Source organism: Carassius carassius, chromosome 28 (genome assembly GCF_963082965.1).
Source record: "Carassius carassius chromosome 28, fCarCar2.1, whole genome shotgun sequence".
NCBI classification, from domain to species: Eukaryota; Metazoa; Chordata; class Actinopteri; order Cypriniformes; family Cyprinidae; genus Carassius; species Carassius carassius.
The window spans coordinates 24,751,942-24,774,467 of NC_081782.1; the positions used below are offsets into that span (position 1 = coordinate 24,751,942).

General features: G+C 37.5%; 1 protein-coding gene across 1 annotated transcript; it reads right to left on the bottom strand.

The window, feature by feature from the left end:
* Positions 1–1,531: 1,531 nt before the first annotated feature.
* Positions 1,532–19,131, bottom strand: LOC132108226 (gap junction delta-2 protein). The gene is made up of 2 exons (XM_059514869.1): positions 18,238–19,131; positions 1,532–4,682 (listed from the first exon to the last, which is right to left on the bottom strand). The coding sequence occupies exons 1-2, from the start codon at positions 18,306–18,308 to the stop codon at positions 3,839–3,841; spliced, it is 915 nt and encodes a 304-aa protein (XP_059370852.1). The 5' UTR covers positions 18,309–19,131; the 3' UTR covers positions 1,532–3,838.
* Between the last annotated feature and the right edge of the window lie 3,395 nt (positions 19,132–22,526).

Here is a 22,526-nt window from a genome sequence, read left to right on the forward strand (position 1 = left end):
AATAATTTACAGTTTATCAGTAGTTTTTGATTTTCAGCTCTATAAAACGTGGGCAAACTTTCAACTGGCTTTTGCAAAAATACTTTACATTGAATAATAATTGTAGAAACACTTAGAACAGGTCATTTGGAAAAACTGTCACCTGAGACATCTTTTATTTCTTTTATGTGCACTGGTCCGCTATGTTTTATGTGTGTTTAATTACCATTATGACTTTTTGAAATATCAGCATTTAATTACTTCATCTCACATTTAAGACGATCAGTGGCAGTAGATTGACGTCATGCCGTCAATTAAACACACAGGTTGCTTAATTACACATCAATTATGTCTCAATTAACACTTTTTGTAAAACAGTTATTTTTCTTCTAAATTGTCTGGCAGTGACTACAGGATGTGTGTAACCATAAAAATACTTTTTGACCACAGTGTCAAAAGTTTGTGCTGAAAATCAAGTGTTGCATATGGTTGTAACAAGATTGCAGTATGTGTAGTTTAGTCTTATTAATTAGTTTGGGCCCATTAATGCCTGAAATATTTACCATTTTACCCAGTTTTCTAATCTAACCACGCCATTTACATCCCTGCTTTCCTGTTTCATAAAAAAAGAATTAAAAAAAAGAACAAAAACATGCTTTCCATATCAGTTACACATGCTTTACATTAATTGAACAACCCATTCACTGAAACCCAATTAGTTAAGTTGCATATAACAAAACTTTAACAAAACATTTTAACTTTAAACCCTAATTCTGATCTTTAAATACCCCCTGCTGTGTCCCTCATATCACAGTACTGTTAAAAAAAGAGTAACACATATAAACATAATTCACAAGCTGGAATAAATAAAAAGAAGAAACTAAAAATTGTTGTTGTACATTGTTCTTTTTTTTTTTTTTGTCTAGTATTCAAACTCTGATATAGGTTTTATAAAAAATAGACCGAGGAGAAGAGTGGATTAAGCACATGAAGAAGTTCTCACTTGGGGAAGCAATCTTCATCATCTCTGAACTGCACTTTAATGCTGCATAGTTACAGAGGTTATGATTTTGGCAGAGTTACTATTTTCGTAGATCAGAATAAAAGAACTGGAATTCTCTAACACAGGAGAAGGTATAGTTTAAGAAATAGATATGCTTGGTCCCAAGTGTAGTGTGCATTTCATTTCTACCCCACACAATAATGGCTATAGTCCCTTATCATTTACATGTTAAACTGGTCCCAACTATTAGATCTGCAGAGGAATCAAGGAATCAAGCCTTTCTTTCAGCCATTACTATTATTTTTTTCCTGATTAAATTAAAAGTGAGTTGTTTCCCAGTAAAAAATACATCTAAACACTATTTAAAACTTATTTTTTGGTTTAGTTGAGTTATTGAAATTTAATTTTAAGTTTAATTTACCCGATAACTCCAGATAACTCATCTCTTTTTTTTATTTCATTGGCATTTTGTGTTATTTTAGGCAAACCTCATAAAGTTAGATGCTACAAAAATACTGTTTAATAAATTGCTTTTTAGAGTGTATACAAAGGGTTCAAAATGAACTTTTCACCATGCTGGCAAATGGCAGGTGATTTTAGAAAATGTAAATATTTATTAATGGCCATGAAATTGAATTGGCATTTGAAATAAATAACAGCAGTAGTAGTTTACATGTCTTTAAATTGCATCACTTTATTGAGGGTTATATTTTAATTGCAGTACTGTTGCAGTTCCTAATAAACTGGCAAGTAGCTTCGTTTATGTACTTGGCAATCTCATTTACCGCTTGATGGGTGTTAATTTTGTACCCTGGGTCTAAATGCAATCGTGTTCTCATCTTGGATGAAGTGCAGAAATGTCCACAAGTGCTTCTAAGTTTTAACGGATCATTTACAAGCTGTTTAGATTTGCAGTAAAACAAATGTGACATGCTTTGGACGCGTCATAAATGTGGCCGATTTTATACCGCTCATTCAATTTAGATATAAACAACAATATCCATCCTCACACTGACTTCTGGCCTGAATCAGAACTGTGGCTAAACTGCACTTCATGTCAAGCTAAACATAAACACACACTTTCCTGGGAAATACTTGTTTTCTGTAAGAAACGCCAATTGAGGGCCTCTGCAGTTTCCTCTCTTTCTCTCTGTGTCTTGTCTGACAGTGTTTTCTGTGTCTGCGGTATGTCAGCGAGCTGGTCCCTGTTAGTTGCACTGTGTTCTGTCTACACTGGGTCGTTTTATGTGCACGTGCAGAGTGGAGTCAGGGCGGTGTAGGCACAAGTACGTTCTTTAGTGGGCTGAAAGACAACTCAAATGTTTTTTTAGTTGTTTTTTTTTGGTGAGTGTTCGTTAGAGATGTTACACTCTGCTTTAACCCACACTGTGTAAACAAAGGCACACAGTGGATAACAGCTACACACACGCACATACCTACGTACTTGTCATCGATCTTATTTCAGATGGACCAACTCAAAAGGCTCAATGATGTCCTTCCCAGAGTGAGTTTCTCCTTTTATCCACTCTTCCCATCCTCACAAAGTGCAATGCATACATATATGTTTTCTACGTTTCTTCTTTTCTTAATAGTAAAGGCATGCCGATTAAACACGTGACGAGAAGAAAAAAGATAAGAAAAACACTATAAATTGATCCTTTTTCCTAATAACACACACTGAACATCGATTTTTCATTTCAAGAGTCATTTGACAGATAAAGCTTTGTAAACATGCCTTTGAAAGATATCTTTATGCTAATGTTTTGATAATAAATTCATCTGATAGAAACATTTGGATAAATGAAAACATTTCTTCAATTCTTTTTATGGGTGTCCCCATCAAGCATCTATCATAACACGCAAGACTTCCTTTCTTAATCATGTTCACCAGAAAGACCATGCTGGTTACTCTTCTCCACCAGATAACCCAGCAATAACCAGCATAAACCAGCATGGAAATACTTTTCAACAGGGTTTGGCTCTCTTTCCCAATAAAGAGAAATAATCTATGTTTTAAATAATATTCTGAAATAAACAGTCATTTAAGTTGATGGCACCAACCTTAAAATTCTTAAAATGAACAAAAAGGAATCTGCGACTTCTAAATTCTTTCACCTTTGGTCACATACATACATATAAACACACATTCATGCAATACTTGACTGGAACACGGAACAGTGGGTGTCTTTATGGAAGGGCACACTTTGCGCGGAGGTAATAATCCTCTCCTAGTCTTTTACGACAACCAGAGAGAGATTACAAAAGAAGATGCTAATGATTGTTCAATCAAATGTCAAAGTGAAGGTGCCACTGCTTGTAACAATGTTTATATCCCACCTGTTGTTTGTTTTAGGCCGATGCACTGCCAGGAGAGCAAACCTAAACAGTTTTCTTCTTCTGGCACCATCTCAGCAACAACGGTTGAGGAAAGTGGGAGGTTATTGTCATGCTACGTCCTCCTGCTAACTATCCTTCTTTTTCCTCTTTCCTCAAGATGTGAAAGTGAGAAAAGTGGGAAAACAGACCCAAATTCTTTCATTTCCAGTACATTCTGTTTAAGACATCCATCACCTCCCTGTATCGTACCTTACGCTCTTCACCCTTCCATTGATCCTTGTGTTCGAAATTAAAAATTCCCTTTTATGCCGTCTTCACATACTGTTCCAGAAGCCTAACATTGTGCAAACTTCCTCAAACATTGTCCTATGTAATAAAGAGGGAGGGAGTGGTTTATGGGAAAGAGGTGAGGCTATGTGGAGCCCCTCCCCCTTTGCCTTTATAAACATTTGCACAAGTACCATAACTGCATTCCACTCTGCTCCACTCCTGGCGACTCCATATTTAGGTGAATGGAGATCAGACATAAGCAGACTCGCTGGACTGGGTCCTGCCCAGGTTTGGCGGTTGTGACAGGTGGGCCATGTCCTTTTTGCGGATCTCACAGATGGACTTCCTGCGGGCTTGCACACCTCGAATGGCAGCCTTGATTTTCCTCCAGCCGAGGTGGTTGAGCTCAGCAAGGTTGAGCACGACGCAGATCCCACTCACTGCAAACATGAACACTAGGAAGACCGTCTTCTCAGTGGGTCGTGATACGTAGCACTCCACCTCCTTCAAGCAGGGGTAGCGGTCACACTCAAAGATGCCAGGGACACTAAAGCCATACAGAAAATACTGTCCCACCAAGAAGCCTATCTCCAGTGCATTGCGGAACACGACCTGGATTATGTAAAAGCGAGAGATGCCCTCTTGTCGTCGTACCTTGGAGCTCCTGCTATGCAAGAGGCCTCTCGGAGCATTTGGGATCTCCTTTACTTCTAAGCAATCAGGTTCATCCTTTCCACCACCACTGTCAGAGTGCTGCACCAAAATGCCATTAATATTGCGTAGTTTGCGGGTACCCTCACGACTGTAGTCCTTCTCCATCATTGGGTAGAGGAAGGAGTAGCGACGGTCACGTTGTTTGGCCGACTGATGCACTGAATAGGTGATGAAGCACAGGCTGGGCGTACAAACGAGGATGATCTGGAAAACCCAGTATCGGATGTGAGAGATGGGGAAGGCCTTGTCGTAGCAGGCCTGGTTGCAACCAGGTTGGAGGGTGTTGCAGATAAACATGGTCTGCTCATCTTCATAGACCGTTTCACCTACGATGGCCACGATTAGGATACGGAATATCACCACAACTGTCAGTAGAATCCTGATAGAGAGAAAAAGAGGGAATGTGATTGGATGTTCAATATAAACAGCCCCCCCTCCCAAAAAAAAAACATTTCCTCAGTTTCTTCCATTGACGTAATTTGTCCCTTATTTAGGTTACCAGCTAATTAGCATTGCAGATGTTTGCATTTGCTATTCAAAGTAGCGTTTTTCACTTTCAAGACCAACTTTGCACATTTAATTAAGAGCTCTAATTTTGAAACAATTCTCCTCTCTCAAGCTCTAATTATAGCTCCTTCTGTGCCGTTAAACTCTGTTAACATGGTAACCTGTGTCGATGCTAGTCTCTATACTGCTCATTAATTTGGTAGCATGATGGCAGTCTAACCTGTTCTCTTCTATTTCCCATAGCAACAGTTTAGATTTTACACCTCAGTTGTCACTGTCGTTAGGGCTATTTCTGTACCAGTGTTTGATTGAGCGAGGGAAAGAGAGAGTAAGAGAGAGAGACATGGACAAAGAGAGAGATTAAATATGTTTGTAAGGGAAGGCAGGAGTAAAACAGATTGAATTTATGCATCGGTGGGTCTGGACTTAAACTCTACATTTAAGATGATTGGCTCTGTGCAAGAGCTTTTGTATATGGGGTATTTGCATATTTTCTTCTAGGTTCTGTAATTGTGGACATTTGGATTGTTTTGTGCAAAGTGGAGGGTGGATATGGCGTGCATTTTCTTAGTCAATCCACTATCCACTTCAACCAAATTTCATAGGCTTGAAAGGTTATGGTCACACTGAACCCAATTCTAATATAGTTTTCAAACCTGTAGGATGAACTATCCACTCTGTCTTTATGCAAGTAATGAAATCAGATTTATTATTCAGAGAACATAGTCAACATCCATTATTTGTAATTTTGTTACCAATGACTTTAGCATCAACCTGACTCCAAAATGAGATAGGAGAGAAGCTGTTGGTGTGGAGATTTCTGAAAATATATGTGGTTTTTGAAAAGAAAACAAAAAGGTATAAAGCGGTCCCTTAACAACGTTTTAAATAAAATACATATTTGCAATCATGGCAGCAGTACTTCATTATTAATTAATGTTAGATGATGCATAAACTAACATAAATTAACAATGAGTCATGCATTTATTACAGTTAATTAATATTTGTTAATTTCACTTAATACAAATACATATTCTCATTGTAAGTTAAGTCATGTAACATAAAGTTAACAACTGGAACCTTATTGCATTGAACTGATTATTTGAAACATTGTGTTCTTCTGAAAACCTTTTACCGGATATTTCTTTGTGTCCTCATCCAGAAATGTAGTAGCTTTTCAGATCTCATTAATTTTTAAATCAGAGTCAGCATCACTTGAGCATGCCTGACATCCCAGACACAAACACAGTCAGAAATACTCCAAAAGTGTACATGGCCAGTAATGAACTACATATGCAGAGGTAAAAACCATAATCAACCATTTGTATACTACATCTTATCAATTAAATAAAATGATATATCAATGATACTGTATATCAGGCAAAGCTGGAGTCTTGATCTTGACTCAAAAACACATATCATGCACTGAATCATTTGGAGCTCACTCTCTGATTATACATTATGCACTAGAACATTTAAAAGCACTGGATGAAGTCTTTATAATTAAATTCATTATTATTTACATCTGCATGTAGAGTTTGTGAATGAAACAAACGACTAACAGTTCATGTAAACACTAAAAGTGCCAAAAATGAGTTGACCAATTCTAATTGTTCTTTAATTTCAACAGAAATAAATGTCTACAGTTATAATAAATTAAAATTTTTAATAATAATACATTTGGTTTTAAATGTTTGAGTGCTTTAAAGTGGATCTCACTGGGTGTTTTTCCATTTGAACGGTTTCTAGGTGCTTTCTAGCTCTGTAGAAAGTGTCACATCAGGTGAGTGAATTATGTGATTGGAGCCCTCACTTATGATGGATTTATTCACACTGCGTTCTTGTTCCAGCTGTGAGGTCAAAGAGGCAGCTTTAATCTGCACCCGATCAGCCACAGTGTTTTCGTTTTTCTGGGCCCAGCCTGAGTCCGTGGCTGGACAGGAGGCAAACCCGTACTCCGTGTCCCTCTATTGCAAGTTCTTTCAACTAAAACTTTGATGCTTTAAAAAAATGTATAAAGGTAATTTTAAAAGTAAACAATATGACTTAACTGAGTGTTTTAATCCAAGTTGTCTGAAGAAAAGATTTATTTACATGATGTTTTGGGGGAGAGAAATCTCTCAGGTTTTAACCGTACATTAAACCATGATTTTTTTTAACACTGAAAACAAAATGACACACTGCTTTGAAATGATGGCTGTTAAGGAAAAACAGGTTTCAAATGGACATCACATGTCCCAGCAATGCTCCAGTGCAGGTTTCTCTAATATTTCATCACACGGACATGAAATCCAAACCCACCAAAGATTAAACTGATTTCTTTGGTGACTTTGATAAGGTGTGCATTTCCTCATTTTATGATTTGCAACTCATTGCAAGCACTGTGCACTTTGTAGGAGTGTGATGTCTTTGTGCAGCTAAGCGTAGGCAGCAAGACCGATCAAAAGAGTCCATGGAATGGAAAGGAAAAAATGTGAAGGGAATTGCACATGTACACAACACTGACAAATAATATGAAACTTTCGTGAATAAAAAACTGCCAATGTGGTAGTTTCATCAGAGGATGAATTATATAATAGCTTCCACACGCAAAACCCACAACCTTTAATCTGTACTAGAGCCAATAGAGGGATTCGTGCATTACGAGTTCTTTAATACCATCCAATAGCTTTAGATTATGTATTCCCCAGCCCCCACCTACTCCTCAATCTTCCCCTCATACTTTCTCTCTCTGTCTTTTTACATCTTTTTTTTCCATTTTCCTTCTGTCTGGCTCACCTGTTCTATGTCTCTCATCAGTTTCCTTAATCCAAAAACACATTTAGGGGCTATTTTAGTCACAACCACACTGGCTAAAAATACTTTCTTTCTTTTTTTTTTTCTTCTTTTTTTCTCAAATTATATTTATATAATTAAACTTTAAATTTTAAATGAAGATTAATTAAAACATTTAATATGAATCAAAAATATTTATGTATTTAAGACTGAAACATTAAAACAGTAAAACTATAAAAGTAATATTAGATTTATTACCTTACTACGCGTGATGTTAGGGACAGGTTTGGTGGTATGGGTAGGTTTTAAGGTGGTTTAAGGTGTAAGAGATGGGTCAACAGTGTAACTATAAATGTAATTACAGAAATTAATTACAGATTTAATTACATAAAGGTAATTTTAAAATATAAGTACAATGTAAAAACACAATTCAAGTGCATTGTACCAAATAATTTATTCAAATGGTAGTTAATGCCACTTATGCAACATATTTTCTTTTATGTAATTCTTCTATGAAACAAATCTGTTACATTATCAACATGGAAATACAATGAGCCTTATTCACTTGACTAATATTTCTGAATAATACACTGAAAGCACTGTTCAGTCTAAATATGTGGAGAAAAGATCTGTCACTAGATATCAAGTGTCTCTACCACTAGCCTTTAATGCCACTGACTGACTGTGTGTATGTTTTAGTTGTAAGGAGGCGTTAAACTGCTCAGTCCGTGGGGGAGAGACCCCCCCTCCCCATCAGTGGTACCCACAGCATCACTCTGCCTCCTGCTGCCTGTTACCATGGCAACAACACAGGGCAGAAGTCTGGCGAGAACAAGGGAAAGGGGAGTGAGAGAGTGATTTTCACTTGGTTATATGATAAGAACCTGCTATATTGAGAAGTCGCAGTCTATTCAGATTCTATTTTGGCTCTGGCAGCATTTTCTTGCTGTTTCACTGCCTCTGATAGCAGCAATTACACTGGCATGCTGATGACTCTGATTAAGACAACACAAAGGAGCCTAGAGGCACAGAGAAGCAGGATGTTTTGACACGCATTCTTCCTAATGCAACAAACCATTACATCATTCAGTTTCACACAACTCTTTCTGTTCCTGCTGCTTCAGAAAACAAGGATAGGAAAGAAGAAAAAATGGAGAAGATGGGGAAAGACTGTCTCTCCTTTTGTCATTTTACTGGCTGAATCAATGAAATCTGAAAGCTTGTCTTCCAGTGCACTTCTAGCTTGTGGCATTTTCAGCTAAGCTGTGGATTGTGAAGTGTGACTGGGATCGTTTTTTTCCATGCATAGCTTACCATAGTTTAAATTACTGCATTAATTAATTGTCTTAACGGTTTAATATTCCATTTAGATTTTTCATCTTGCAATAACGCATACAAATGTCTTTATGCATAATCTATGGGTGTATAAATGCATTTTATACATGGCTTGGAGGGTTGGGAACTGCATTATTTCAAAATTGCATTTCAGTATAAATTACTACTTGCCTACTAAAATGAAATCAGTAACATACTGCAAATAAAACTGCATGGACTGGATTTACCCTAATCATATATATCAACTAGATGGCTTTTAAGACCTGAATGTCTTCTGAACACACAACGTTAAAAATTTAAATTGTACTGTTTTATCTCAGAAATAGCAATTAATTACAACATTTTCAATAATAGTGATAAGGTATCAATAGTTTGAGCATGACTGTGGTGTAGAAGACACTCAAGTCTCCTCAGAAAGTTCACTGTCATGGACCAATCAGCTGTAAGCTTGAGGAAATTTGTATTTTTTTGGGGTTAACACAAATCCATAAATTTTTTTGGAATAGCAAATCATTTTACACATTATTTGAGTATATAGGTGGAATAGTGGACTGAATGCAGTAGATTTCAAAAATTATAATGGTTCATTTTAAAATATGCTCTGAGTATTACTTGGACCTTTCATATATTTTCGGGCATGAATAAAGCAGAATATTACCTGTACTATCAATTTCCCAGGTCCATCTTCCTGTGTTGAGACATCACAATTGCTAGCTTTCTCACGTTATATTCTATCAACATATTTTTTTAAGAAATGTTAATCAAATTATCCGAACTCCAAGTATCTATATGAAATTTATTTTAATATAATGCATCAAACTGACTGTACATTTTGGAAAGATTTAATGCTAATAACCAATTCAGGGACCTGTTTAATTCCTATTTTATTGTGTAAAAAAGAAATATATGAATAAAATTGGATGCAACTTTTTTTTAAGAATAAATTCTCACTATTAACTAGCATGCACAATACTAGCATATATTGGCTGTTTATTAGTTATTATAAAGCACTTATTAATGTCTTATTCTGCATAATCATATTTTAGACCCCTTTACCTAAATTTAACAACTAACTTAATAACTATTAAGCAGCAAATTAGGAGTTTGTTGAGGCGAAAGTCATAGTTAATAGTTATATAATAGTGAGAATTGGAAATTTTGATTGTTAAATGAAGGAATTCTGCAAAGAATCACTCAAAACTCAAAACAGATTCTGCCTCTGTCCCTACCTCTGTAGTTTGCATCACTCAACAGAAATTCTCTGAAATCACATTGAAACGTGACATTTTGATATTTCTTATGTGAGACTGAACTGTTTGGTATCATGTTTATACCAAAGTATCATGGTATCCATCACTACAGTATTTTTGTAAGGGACTTCCTTCCACAAACCCAGCAGAGACCCACATGCCCTTATATAGAGAGACAGAGGATGGCTAGGCTCCATATCTGTCCTCTCTCAGCAGAAGGACAGAGGAGAAAGAGAGGAGAGGACGGTCTCTACGCAAGGTTTGTGCCAGGATGGCCATCCGTTTACCCCGCACTGACTTCCAGAATCCTGCGTGACACACATGCACATACGCAGCCACGAGTCAGCAACAGGAAGTGGCCACTGAGTGTTCTGGGTCAATTTTTATCTCGTACTCAAAAGATTTGCGTTTACTTTAACTGAGTGATCACAGGTCGTTTTATGCATTAAAGTGAAGCGTCTGTGAGTACATTTGGCGGTGATGTATGTACATTGCATAACCTGGGTTCTGGCAAAGTTTGCAATGTTTTTCTCTCTCAAGCTTTATTGTTTGAATTCTGCTGGTCTGAAAAACAGCATCCCTTAGGATACTGCTATGCTTATGTATGCTCCGTTTGTGTGACACTGAGTGGAATTATTCAGGGTTTACGCACATCTTACGCACTCATCTCTCTCTGTGAAGTCATATCCTCCCTAGAATCTGCCTGTGTTGCAAGACATGGGATATTTGTACTTGATATCTCCTACTGAATGACTAAAAGCATGCAAGAAACTTGGATGATGATGTACAAGAAAATAAAATAACAGTGCTACTTTTGCAAGTGCATCTCCTTGGGTGAGCCATGTACATCTGCATTTCAGCATAGTTGATGGTTTACATTTTCTGCCAGAGTTTACAGTACGCTAGGTGCAAATTCCAACTTTCCAAGGCTTTGTCCACACTAATACGTTTTCGTTTGAAAATGCATCATTTTCTCTCCGTTTTGGCCTTCCAATCACATGGAGGCGACGTTTTTGTCAAGGAAAACTGATCTTTTTGAAAACGCTCTCCAAAGTGGATACATTTGAAAACTTTGTAATGCGGACTATGAAAACAGAGGCTTTTGGAAAAGGTTTCCTAAAGAAAATGATCCTGTCAGAAGAATACCATGAAAACCTTTATTTTCTCAGTGAGCTTTTTTGAGGCTTTACACAAGGGCAGTAAAGCCAATTTAACGTTTTCTGACATTTCAACGTGGTTGAGAACCTTGCTTGAAAATGAAAATGCCATTTTAAAATGTATCCGCATTAATGTAGACATAGCCCAAGTTGAATGCAACACACAGTATGTCAGTCTTTAATGAACAGAGATGGATTTGTCAACATCTAATGAGGCAAACATCAGTTAAAGATTTCAGTACTAATATTGATCCTAGTAGGGAAGGTTAGGGTATTTGTAATGATCATAGTATCAGCCACATGAAGAAACCAACGCCTTATCACATATTTACAGTAGAAAACGGATTCCTTACTTTCAACCGCGTTATTTGCTGCAATACCAAACCTAGACTACACCTCCATCATCACAAACCCATGGATCAACCCATGGCTCAGTAATATGTCAATACAGATTTATTAAAACATAGTTGATGTTTGTACATTCTTGTAAAGTGTAAGAACAAAAATCACAAATTAGTTTCAATAGTAGTTGCAGACTTAATACTATTTTTGCTTTTCAAGACAAAGACCCCAGTAATCTTTGAAATGTTTCATAAAATATCTCTGTCAGTGTGCCTAGATTTGCCAAGACACCTTCTTCTGCCTAAACCAAGTCAGATTTTCAATATGAGGGGTATTTTGATTGTCCAAAGTGCACTACAAACATTCTACTGCTTATAAGTAACTTCACAAGTACTTCAACTTATTCTACCAACCCTATTGCAAGGTTACTTATCTTTAAAGTAGACTGTTGAAATAAAGTGTAATTAAATGATACGCTTTTATGTATTTTTATTATTTTAACTGCTTCTTTTTTTATTTTAGAAACATTTGCATGAAGTGATAAGTGTATTGGATGCATATTGTTGTTGCTATAGATAAATATTCATGCCAACCCTCCTACATGTTTTCCACATATGTGAATGTATAAGTGTGAGTGTGTGCATACTTATTAAATTACGTATATAATGCGACAGGAGGCTGACGTGACCCTGAAAGAACGCTTGTCTCACTGATATGATGTGTTAGTAAATGGTGACATACTGTTGGGACAGCCACCTCTGTTGGTGTGTGTGCAGTGGATGATGAATGCGTGTGTTTGTGTGTGAATTGTTTAGCCTCGTTCTTGGGGGATGTACTCACAGTTTCTCCTCTAAACCTTGTTTTGTGTTACATTGGTTCTGACAACCATCATGTGCTTCTCCTGTCCTCACAGGACCTTCTTCCCTTATTATTTCATTTTCCATGAGCAGCTTGAGGTTTTGATGCATTTCAGAGCGATAAGATGCTGATTTATGCTTTACTTGTTCAGGAGAGACAGTTAGATGTCATCCCAGATCCCATAAATCTCGCACCTCAACTTTAAAATCTGACTGTAAAAATTATATTGTCTTCTTTATTATGACTGTGTTGTCAGAATATCTGTGATTTATTTCCCATGAAGACATTTGCTAGGTGATGTGCTACCATTCATCATAAAGCTTTACACTTTCAACGCAGCACAGAAGCCACTTCTGAAGTGGTATGTTTTTTTAGAGGAACAAACCCCTTTAACTGCAACCGTTTCAGGTTTAGAGATTTATTTTATATGGAACCAAAGCCACATCAAATCCTTCTATGATACTGAGGAGAGGAAGAGGTTGCATACTTTTGAAGTTTTTTTTTTTTTCCACTCTGCAATGTAAAGACAGCATATTAATATGTTTATTATTAATTAAATGTATGTACAGTATTTAAATATCATTTGCACGTATTTAAAGTTATATTTAAAAACCAATGGCATTGACAACAAATGGCTTAATTTGAAATGTAACAATTCAAACAAAAATCATTGTTTATTCTTCCTCATGAATTATAAAACATAAAAGAAGATATTTAGAGAAAGGTAAATGATCCCCAAAACTGTCACCTACATTCTCCAAATTATCTTCTTTTGTGTTCGGCAGAAAGTCATACTGGTTCGGGACAACATTAGGGTGAGTAAATGATGACAGAATTTTAATTTTTGTGTGAACTATCCTTTTAAGAAAGAAAGTCTTACAGATTTGGAAATAGCAAGGATATTGTAACAGAATTTTTAATTTGGGGGGTGAACGATGTTTTAACAGCTTGAGCTTTTACATTCAGAAGACACTTTTATATGCACTAGAGTAATTTTTCATTTTTTCTTTGGTGGTAAATGCTTCTCATTTTACTCTATCCTCTGAGGGTACATTTACACGACAACGATGTAGTCAAAATGGAAGCGTTTTCAAAACAGTTCGCGTTTACACATATCCGCAAAAACAGCCAAAAACACTGTATTAAGTATGCCAGGCCTGTAGTTGGCGCTGTCACCTTTTTAGTAAACAGTACCTGTAGGGAAGTGACAATTATATGTTGCGTATGATGTGGCTCGGCTGTTGGTTGTAATATTGGTGAAGTAAATCCACACTTTGCTGAAGAAGTTTAAGCAAGCTCTTGAGCAGCAACAACTGTACCATGTACTTCACCATAGTTGTGTATGTTTGTTCATGCTTGCCTTTCAAATCGACACTTCTGCACATGTCTACATACCTAACACATACTACCTACGCACGTGACGTCACCGTTTTCAACGATTCCCATATTGGGTGTTTACATGGAAACAATAACTGTGGCGTTTTCAAAAACTTGCACTTTGAAACCCATTTTCAAAAATATGCATTTTCAGTCCCGAAACGCTGGTGTTGTGTAAACGAACAGACAAAACACACAAAAAGTTTCCAGTTTTGGGCTGAAAATGTTGTCGTGTGAACAGCTCCTAAATTACGAATCACGCTTTGGCATAACGTCTGTCCTCACTGTGTAGATCTTACTGTAACAGAGATTGAAGATGATTGTGTCTACAGTATACATTTGCAGTGTCTAATCTGAATAAAACCTTTGTTGATGCTGAGTGGCAAACAGATTGATGATTTGGAAATGTGTGTCATAACACGAGGCTTCATGTTATTTCTTTGCACAGAATCAAATGCATAACCAATATAATCCAAGGGCTAAAAGCGACAAAGAGATGAAAACATGGATTGAGGGCTGAGAGAGACTGGAAAAGCAGAACGGATAACAGCCAACAGCCTGTGGTTTCAGGAAGTCTCAGTGCGAGTCAAGTCACGCACAAGTGTGTGTGTGTGTGTGTGTGTGTGTGTGAGTGAATAGAGCTGTAATGAATCTGTAAATGGATGTTTAAATATGTATAGAAATGATATGGTATGAATGAATGACTAAGCAGTCAAATATGACTGGATGGTGTGATGGACATCCGAAATGGAAAGTTAAATCCACTGTGATTAAGGTATCAGTCTCTAAAAATACACACAGATACACATCGAGAAGCACACATGATACCCAGAAATCTGTGCAGCTATAAATACCCTATTCAAAAGTGAGCATCCCTCTGCCAGACTCACTCTGTAGTGCAGAACAATTGAAGTTAGGGGATGTGACGGGTAGGGCTTCAGGGCATTGCTGTCTCATATTTTGTGATCCCTTCCCTTTATGATGGGATTCAGTTGCTTTTGTTGGGAATGACTAGTGCGTTTTCCGTGAGATCAGGTTAGCAGTACTGCGTCCTTTAAGAAAAAAAAAAATTGCAATGGAATTTGCCATGTATGCATGTTCAGTCACCTCACATTGTCATCTAAATAATATTTGTTTTTTCTTCAAACAAGTCTAAAGCACACCTTGCACACCAAACCAGTAAAAAAAAAAAAAAAAAAACACAACAAAAAAACATTTGATTTGAATGACACTATGTGGAATCAACGTATGATCTATTTACACTTTAAAAAGGAAACGCTGCAGTTCTTGCCATACAGGGCTAGGTCTACTTGGTTTGGCACTTAAAAGTCACATTTATTGGTGCAACATAATGTGACCATAATATTTTAATCCCATTGAATAAAATTTTTCACTTGAATTAAATGTCACAGCTTAAAATGCATTTTTTCGTATCTATCTGACAAAAACATTTCTTACACTGTATCCATAAATATTCACTGTGAACTGTAATAGCACAGCCAACTGTCTACTACACATCTTACATTGTCTATTTCAAGACATACTTTGCTGAACAGTAGCTTGTAAATGATATGGCTGTTTAGAACAAAAACCAGTTGCCCACATCCCCAACTCCCTTCCCTAAATGAGAATTTAATTGCTCCAATAAACTTTGAAGTACTGCAAAATAAATTATCAGTTAATTCTGAAAGGATTTATTAGGGAATTATATTAGCTCAAATGCTATAAATATGTCTGAAGCACTTGGAATTACAAGAACTTAAATTGGATTTGAACATTTTCTAAAAATGTAAGCAAGCCTATTTGGAACAAATCAAGGTATCAGTCTGATGTATGTATTATTTTCATTAATATAAAGATGCATGCTAGTACCCATCATGCCCCACCGAGGTACTGTATGTAGACAATGCATTGTCTTTTGTTGCATGAAGCATTCTGTGCTCTCTTGTCTTCTACAAGCTTTGTAGAATTACAAATTTAAAAAAAATTATGTTTTGAATATATATTTAGATCTGAATAGATATTTAGATATTTAAATCTGGAGCCATACATTCTTGACCATGCAAAATTCTCATGGAATGTCTCATTGGAAATATGTGTCTCTAACTACGTTTCTGCAAAATTCTAAAACATATCTTTACATACATATAACTCCAATTACACTGGATGCAGTAAAACAACTTTTATTCCTTTTCACACACAGTATGATTAACAGAGCCAGAATTTTGATTAAGAAAGCCTAGTTCTCACACCATTCCATGCACAATATTATTTTTTGACTTCAAAACAATTAAAAAATCACTGCAGTGTCATTGCTATATGGTTGTTCTGTGAGAGGGAAAAAGCACATCTTCAGGTCTCCTACAAATTCATTAACCTCCTTGTAACAGCTTACATCAGAAAACTACCCACATCACCTCAGTAATGCCAAACATAATGAATGAAACAGTCCCATGAGACTAAGGCATACCCTGTGAGGCGTAGTGTAATTCACCATTGGCTGCCAAGCAGCCTTCACCCACTGAAGTGTGAGTGTGGGGGCAGTGACTGGTGAATGAGATCTGATCAGGGTAATCATTCATATTCAGCCTAATCTATGCACATTTATGAAAGTGTCGCTTAATGTCTGGCCAGCCAAATCAATGCCAGAGCTAACAATTGCAGGAAGAATTACATGGCAAATGCCAACCTCCTATCATTTGGTCTCAAGAATGGAATGGAGAAAGACAATTTCTGTTGCCATGGAATCAGTGTGTATTCTGGGGTCTAGTGTAGCAATGAACCAGACCCTGCTGGATGAGGGAGAGGTGTCCATTACATCATAGCTTTGGATGGTCGAGACCTATAATGATCATATGATAAAAGACGAACTGTCAGTAGGCGAGTCACCAAAAACCTGAATACTATGCAGAGGTACATGACTGTTTGGATGTCTAATACCATTTCACACCCAATGTCTCCTGGCTGACTGCCTAAATGTACACTGCTTGACTGTGTTTGTCTACAAGATAATTTGATTTGACAGGCTGAAACTAATTAGTGTGTTTTTTAAAAACTGCATTTAGAGATTTAAGTACAGGGTACTTGCGGACAAAACGCTGCACACAGAAAAATTACGCCTCAAATAATGTCAATTAAACCACAATTAGCTTTAACATTAAGCATCAAACATTACATCTACACAAAAAAATAAAAAGATGCAAAAAAAAGATGCAATATTTTTAGCAAAATCCAAATGAAGAAAAGAATGTGAGGGGCTAAACTGGAAGAATAAATAGCATCACACGAGCAGGCGATGTCACTTGAGGTCTCACAAGCTTCAGCTTCAAGCATTGGATCTACTGAAGCTTGAGACTGACCAATAAGCGCTCACGGTGCCTGCAGGATTAACTTAAAGCTCAGCCGGGAGGTCATTCTCTCTTCACCATAAGCCACCATTACGCCATACAGTAGTGGTTCTTAATCCTGGTCCTGGGGACCCACAGAACTGCACATTTTGTATGTCTAATGCTCCTGAATCGAATCGTCAGCTCATTAGTAGAAAGCTTTATGGAGCTTGGTGTGTCAGATAAAAAAAGACAAAATGTACAGTGCTCCGGTCCTCAGAAAGAGCATTAAGAACCACTACAGAGGAATACCTGTAATCCACCAATGCATGCCATTTCTTTTTTTGCATTTTACATTTTTGCATTTGGATCATGGATCATCAACTTGTATCTGATCATTTGGAACAATCTGGTGCCAGTTTTATTATTTGCCAGGTGAAAATTATTATATAGCACATTGCTTAATACTGTTTAAATACTACTTTATAAGCAACATGGTTTAAAGAATCATTCATATCCAACCTCATCTCACGGAAGACATATCTTTTTTTACAAAATGGCAATTTCATATGTACAATGTGAATTTTATGAAAACGTACAATTGTTAGAAAAAAAGCATGAAGGGCCACCCTTAGCCCCACCCCTAAACGAAACCGCAATGAAACAAATGTAGAAATGATATCGTACAAGTCATACAAATTAGTCACCAGTTTGCTAAAATTTTACAAATGCTACAAATTGCCATGACATTGTTTGAGTTTAAAACATTCTAACCCTAATATAAGACAGAAACTGGAACTGACATTCTGGGCTGCGCAGACAAACAGAGTAACAGTGTTTACACTTTTCAGACATTCTTAATTTCAATTGTCTCAACACATTAAACTGGGAGAGGAAAACATATTTAACATTAAAAAATAAAATATTAGAACCTGATCAAAGGTCGCTGTAAATTATTACTTTGAGAGAACTGAACCAGATTATTGCATTGATTTCGCATTTCTTACCTTCCAATCATTGTAGAGTGCTGCTGTACAGCGGCCTCCAGGAGGCGCTCTAAAATGGTCCACTCTCCCATGGCTGGGTGCTGAAGACATCAAGGGATCACTGGACACTATAATGGACCCCCACCGATCCTTCACGCAGACCTCCAAAGAAACTCTACAGTCTTTGTGGCTTTACCCTTTGAGGTAGTCAGCAACAACAGTCCTACAAATAGTTCCGTTGATGTCTCAAGAAGACACGTGCTCCCATGGTTTCACCTTATTTGCCTCAACAGTCTCTGTTTATTGGTTTGCTTTCCTTTGTTGGGTCTGAAGTACTCAAGACGGCAGTTATCGGAGAGCTGTGCTTGTCCCTGAATGCCCTGGCATCCTCAAGTGCTTCAGCTATCTGCACTATCTTTTCCCTTTTCTCAAGCAACTCTTCAGCTGCACAGCTTTCTCATCTAAACACACACACTCACGAACAAGCTGCACCTAGCCCTTTTGTTCACTAATAAACACACACACTATCTAACACACACACACACACACACACACACACACAATCGTACTCGTCATGATCTCTCATAATCCACCAAGCACGTTTTCCAGGCAGTACTGGTAGCACAATCAGACCCGCTCACGCATACACACTCCACGCTGCAAATTAAGCACTGCCAATTGCACATCACAAACACATTTGGACAAATCAGTCAGTTTCCTCACTTTCTCTTCTGTTTCCACAATGTTGCTTCCTAATGACTCTTTCTAGCCTTGGATGTATTTTCTTGTTTCCTCCTCACCAGCTCAGCTTCAGTGTCTTTCCTGCATTTTTCCCCCACTGACAGTTTTCTCTTCCCCAGTTCCCTCGCTCGCTCTGCCTCCCTCTGTCCCTGCTGTCACTATGAGCCACTGTCTTGGCCACACTCTCATTTTCTGCTTTCCTCTCCCTCCCTCCCAGACGTTCTCTCTGTCACTCCTGATAAGTGTGCCGCCTCCCTCCCATCTCTCTCTCTCTCTCTCTCTCTCTCTCTCTCTCTCTCTCTCTCACACACACACACACACACACACTCACACATACATATGCAAGGCAGTGTTCTTAAATTGTTGCAATAGTCGCTGCTTCAATCAGTGGCACCAACTGATGGCATCCTTTATTTAAACAGTTCTTCTTTGAATTAACCCTGTTCATTCACCTTTCACTCTACAAGCCTCTTTCTCTGTCTCTCATGGGCACCTGGCTTGTGCGTGTGTCCAGAGGATTAGTGCGAGTAATCATCACACTACCCCTTCTCTGTTTTCCTCTCATTCAAACACCACACAGCCAACCAAACTCTTCTTTTTATCGCAAATCCCAATCCCGATTTTGTCTGTCTCTCACAAAGGAGGAAACAGACGTGTAGCATAACAAATTAGTGTACTTTTGTTTTCTTTTTTTTACACTCACACTCGGAGTGCTGATAATCTAAAGACAAAACGGAAATGAAAATGGAAAAAAAATTGTAATAAAACAGATCAGCTTCAGTTTTACAAAAACCATCAGTTTTACGAAACAGAGCAAATTTACAAAACCTTTACACAACAGAACAGCTGTTCACATGTACATGAACAACTGTACACTGCTGCTTTATAACAGAGCAGACTTACACAGCTGTACACCCTTTTTACTTGACAGATCAGTTTTACAACACCTTTACACAACAGAACAACTTTACACCACCTTTATGTAAAAGGTTTACACAACAGAGTACATTTACTTTACAGAGTACCTTTAAACAACAGTTAAACAACCTTTGCACAACAGATCAGTTTTACAAAACAACACAAAAGAACAGCTTGACATGAACACATTTGAACAATTGCCCACCACTTTTATGTAACAGAGTAGGTTTACTCAACAGAGCAGCTCTACACCTCGTTTACTTTACAGATACCTTTACACAACAGAACAGCTTTACTCCACATTTACTTGATCGAGCAGATTAACACAAGAGTTAAACCACCTTTACAGATTAGTTTTACAAAACAGAGCAGATTTACAACACATTTACACAAAACAACAGCTTAACCATTTGAAAAATTGTATTGTGTAACAGACTTACACAAAAGAGCAGCTCTACACCACATTTACTTTGCAGAGCACCTTTACACAACAGAACAGCTTTACTCCACATTTATGCGAGCAGCTACTGGAAGCCAGTGCAAATTGATAAACAGAGGTGTTACGTGTATTCTTTTTGGCTCATTAAAATTTAATCTTGCTGCTGCGTTCTGGATTAATTGTAAAGGTTTGATAGAACTGTTTGGAAGACCTGCCAAGAGGGCATTGCAATAGTCCAGCCTGGACAGAACAAGAGCTTGAACAAGGAGTTGTGCAGCATGTTCTGAAAGAAAGGGCTTGATCTTCTTGATGTTGAATAAAGCAAATCTGCAGGATCGGACAGTTTTAGCAATGTGGTCTGAGAAAGTCAGCTGATCATCAATCATAACATGGCATAAATTCACTGACGTTCAATCAAGACGAGCAAAGATGGATCCGCCGAATCGACGATCTCAGGTAACCAGTTTTATTTGTTTTGATGTTAAATATGTTAAATGTATCGTCTTGATTGAACTTCAGTGAACTTATTCCATGTGTTCCATGTGCGGTTCAATGTCAACCAATAAGATTCCATGTACGATGTCGCGTTTTCATTGGTCAGTCGTTGAAGCCTATTTCTGATTGGTTGTTGACGTTTTGACAGCGTTTATGCCAAGACCAAAGAGAAAGAAATCGAAGAGAAGAGTACTTGGCCATTGGCGAACGCACGGGACGCAGTCTAAGCACGTACACGCTTACTTTAAGCGAAGAGGAGAGATTCGCGATTGCACTGAACATGTTTTAAGTGCAGGCATACTCTCTGAGCGAGCCCAGAGAACATTCTTACAAGAGCAACGTGTATCTGAGAGCGCGCGCCCAGTTCCCGCGCACGAGCAGAGAGATTCACGCTCGCGCATTATATTAATGTACTTTCGCGCTACAATTATGCGCTCTCGACATTTGACAGGGAAATAACGCCATAGGCAGTGTTCGAATTGTGTCAAAGCTCTTTTGTGTCAAAGCAATACTTTGATAAAAAAATAGATAGGGCTATGTCAAATATTGTTTCTATTTTAGTTTTAATGAAAAACCAGGGATTTAACGAGTCAATCTTTCGTTCGTTATCTGGCTCGGCTCGGTGTTCATCTTCAGTTCTCTCTTCACAGCAGTTCAGTCAGTGTACTGTTTGAGTAAATGAATTACTCCAGGATATTGGTTTGTTTGAACTCAGAGGGAGTGTCAGCCACATTAAAAAAAGTTAACAGTTTAAGTCATTCGTGGATTAATGCGTATTAGAGACGCGAACCGTTTAAAACGATTCAGTTCGATTTGGTGAACTGAATGATTCGTTCGCGAACCGGATATCAATAGACTTGAACGTGCTCGCAACAGACCCGGAAGTGAAGACAATGCTTAATAAAGTCATAGTTTTTGCTATTTTTGGACCAAAACGGTGGAAGGTATTTTCGATGCTTCAAAAAATTCTAACTCACCCTCTGATGTCACATGGACTACTTTGATGATGTTTTTCTTACCTTTCTGGACATGGACAGTATACCGTACACACAGTTTCAATGGAGGGACTGAGAGCTCTCGGACTAAATCTAAAATATCTTAAACTGTGTTCCCGAAGATGAATGGACGTCTTACGGGTTTGGAACAACATGAGTCATTAATGACATAATTTTCATTTTTCGAACTAACCCTTTAATATGTACACGCTCGGACAATTGTACACCACCTTTATTTAACAGAAACAACAGAGCACATTTTACATGACAGAACAGATTTACAAACATTAAATAACAACTTCACAACACCTTTATGTAGCATGGGTTACACAGAGTACCTGTACATTATATTTAATTTGCAGATTACACAGCAGTTACACCAACTTTACACAATTGATCAGTTTTTACAAACCTCTACACCAAAGAACAACTTTAGACCACCTTCATAAAACAGAGCGGATTTACACAACAGAGTAACTCTACATTACATTTAATTTAGAGCACTTTTACACAACAGATCAGTATTGTAAAACAAAACTACTTAACATAATATTTACACAACAGAACAGGTTTACAAACCTCTACACAACATAACTTTACACAACAGAGATATAGTACCTTTTCACAGCAGATTATTCTTTACAAACCAGAGTAGGTTTACAACACCTTTACATAGCAGAGTAGCCTGCTTTTGGCTTCTTAACTTGTTAGCCTGTTGTGTC

Excerpts from the sequence above, each read along its gene's own strand:
- LOC132108226 (XM_059514869.1), bottom strand. The coding sequence starts at position 18,308 with ATGGGAGAGTGGACCATTTTAGAGCGCCTCCTGGAGGCCGCTGTACAG. Across the intron at positions 4,683-18,237 it reads CACTCTACAATGATTGGAAG|GATTCTACTGACAGTTGTGG; the intron begins GTAAGAAATGCG and ends TCTCTCTATCAG.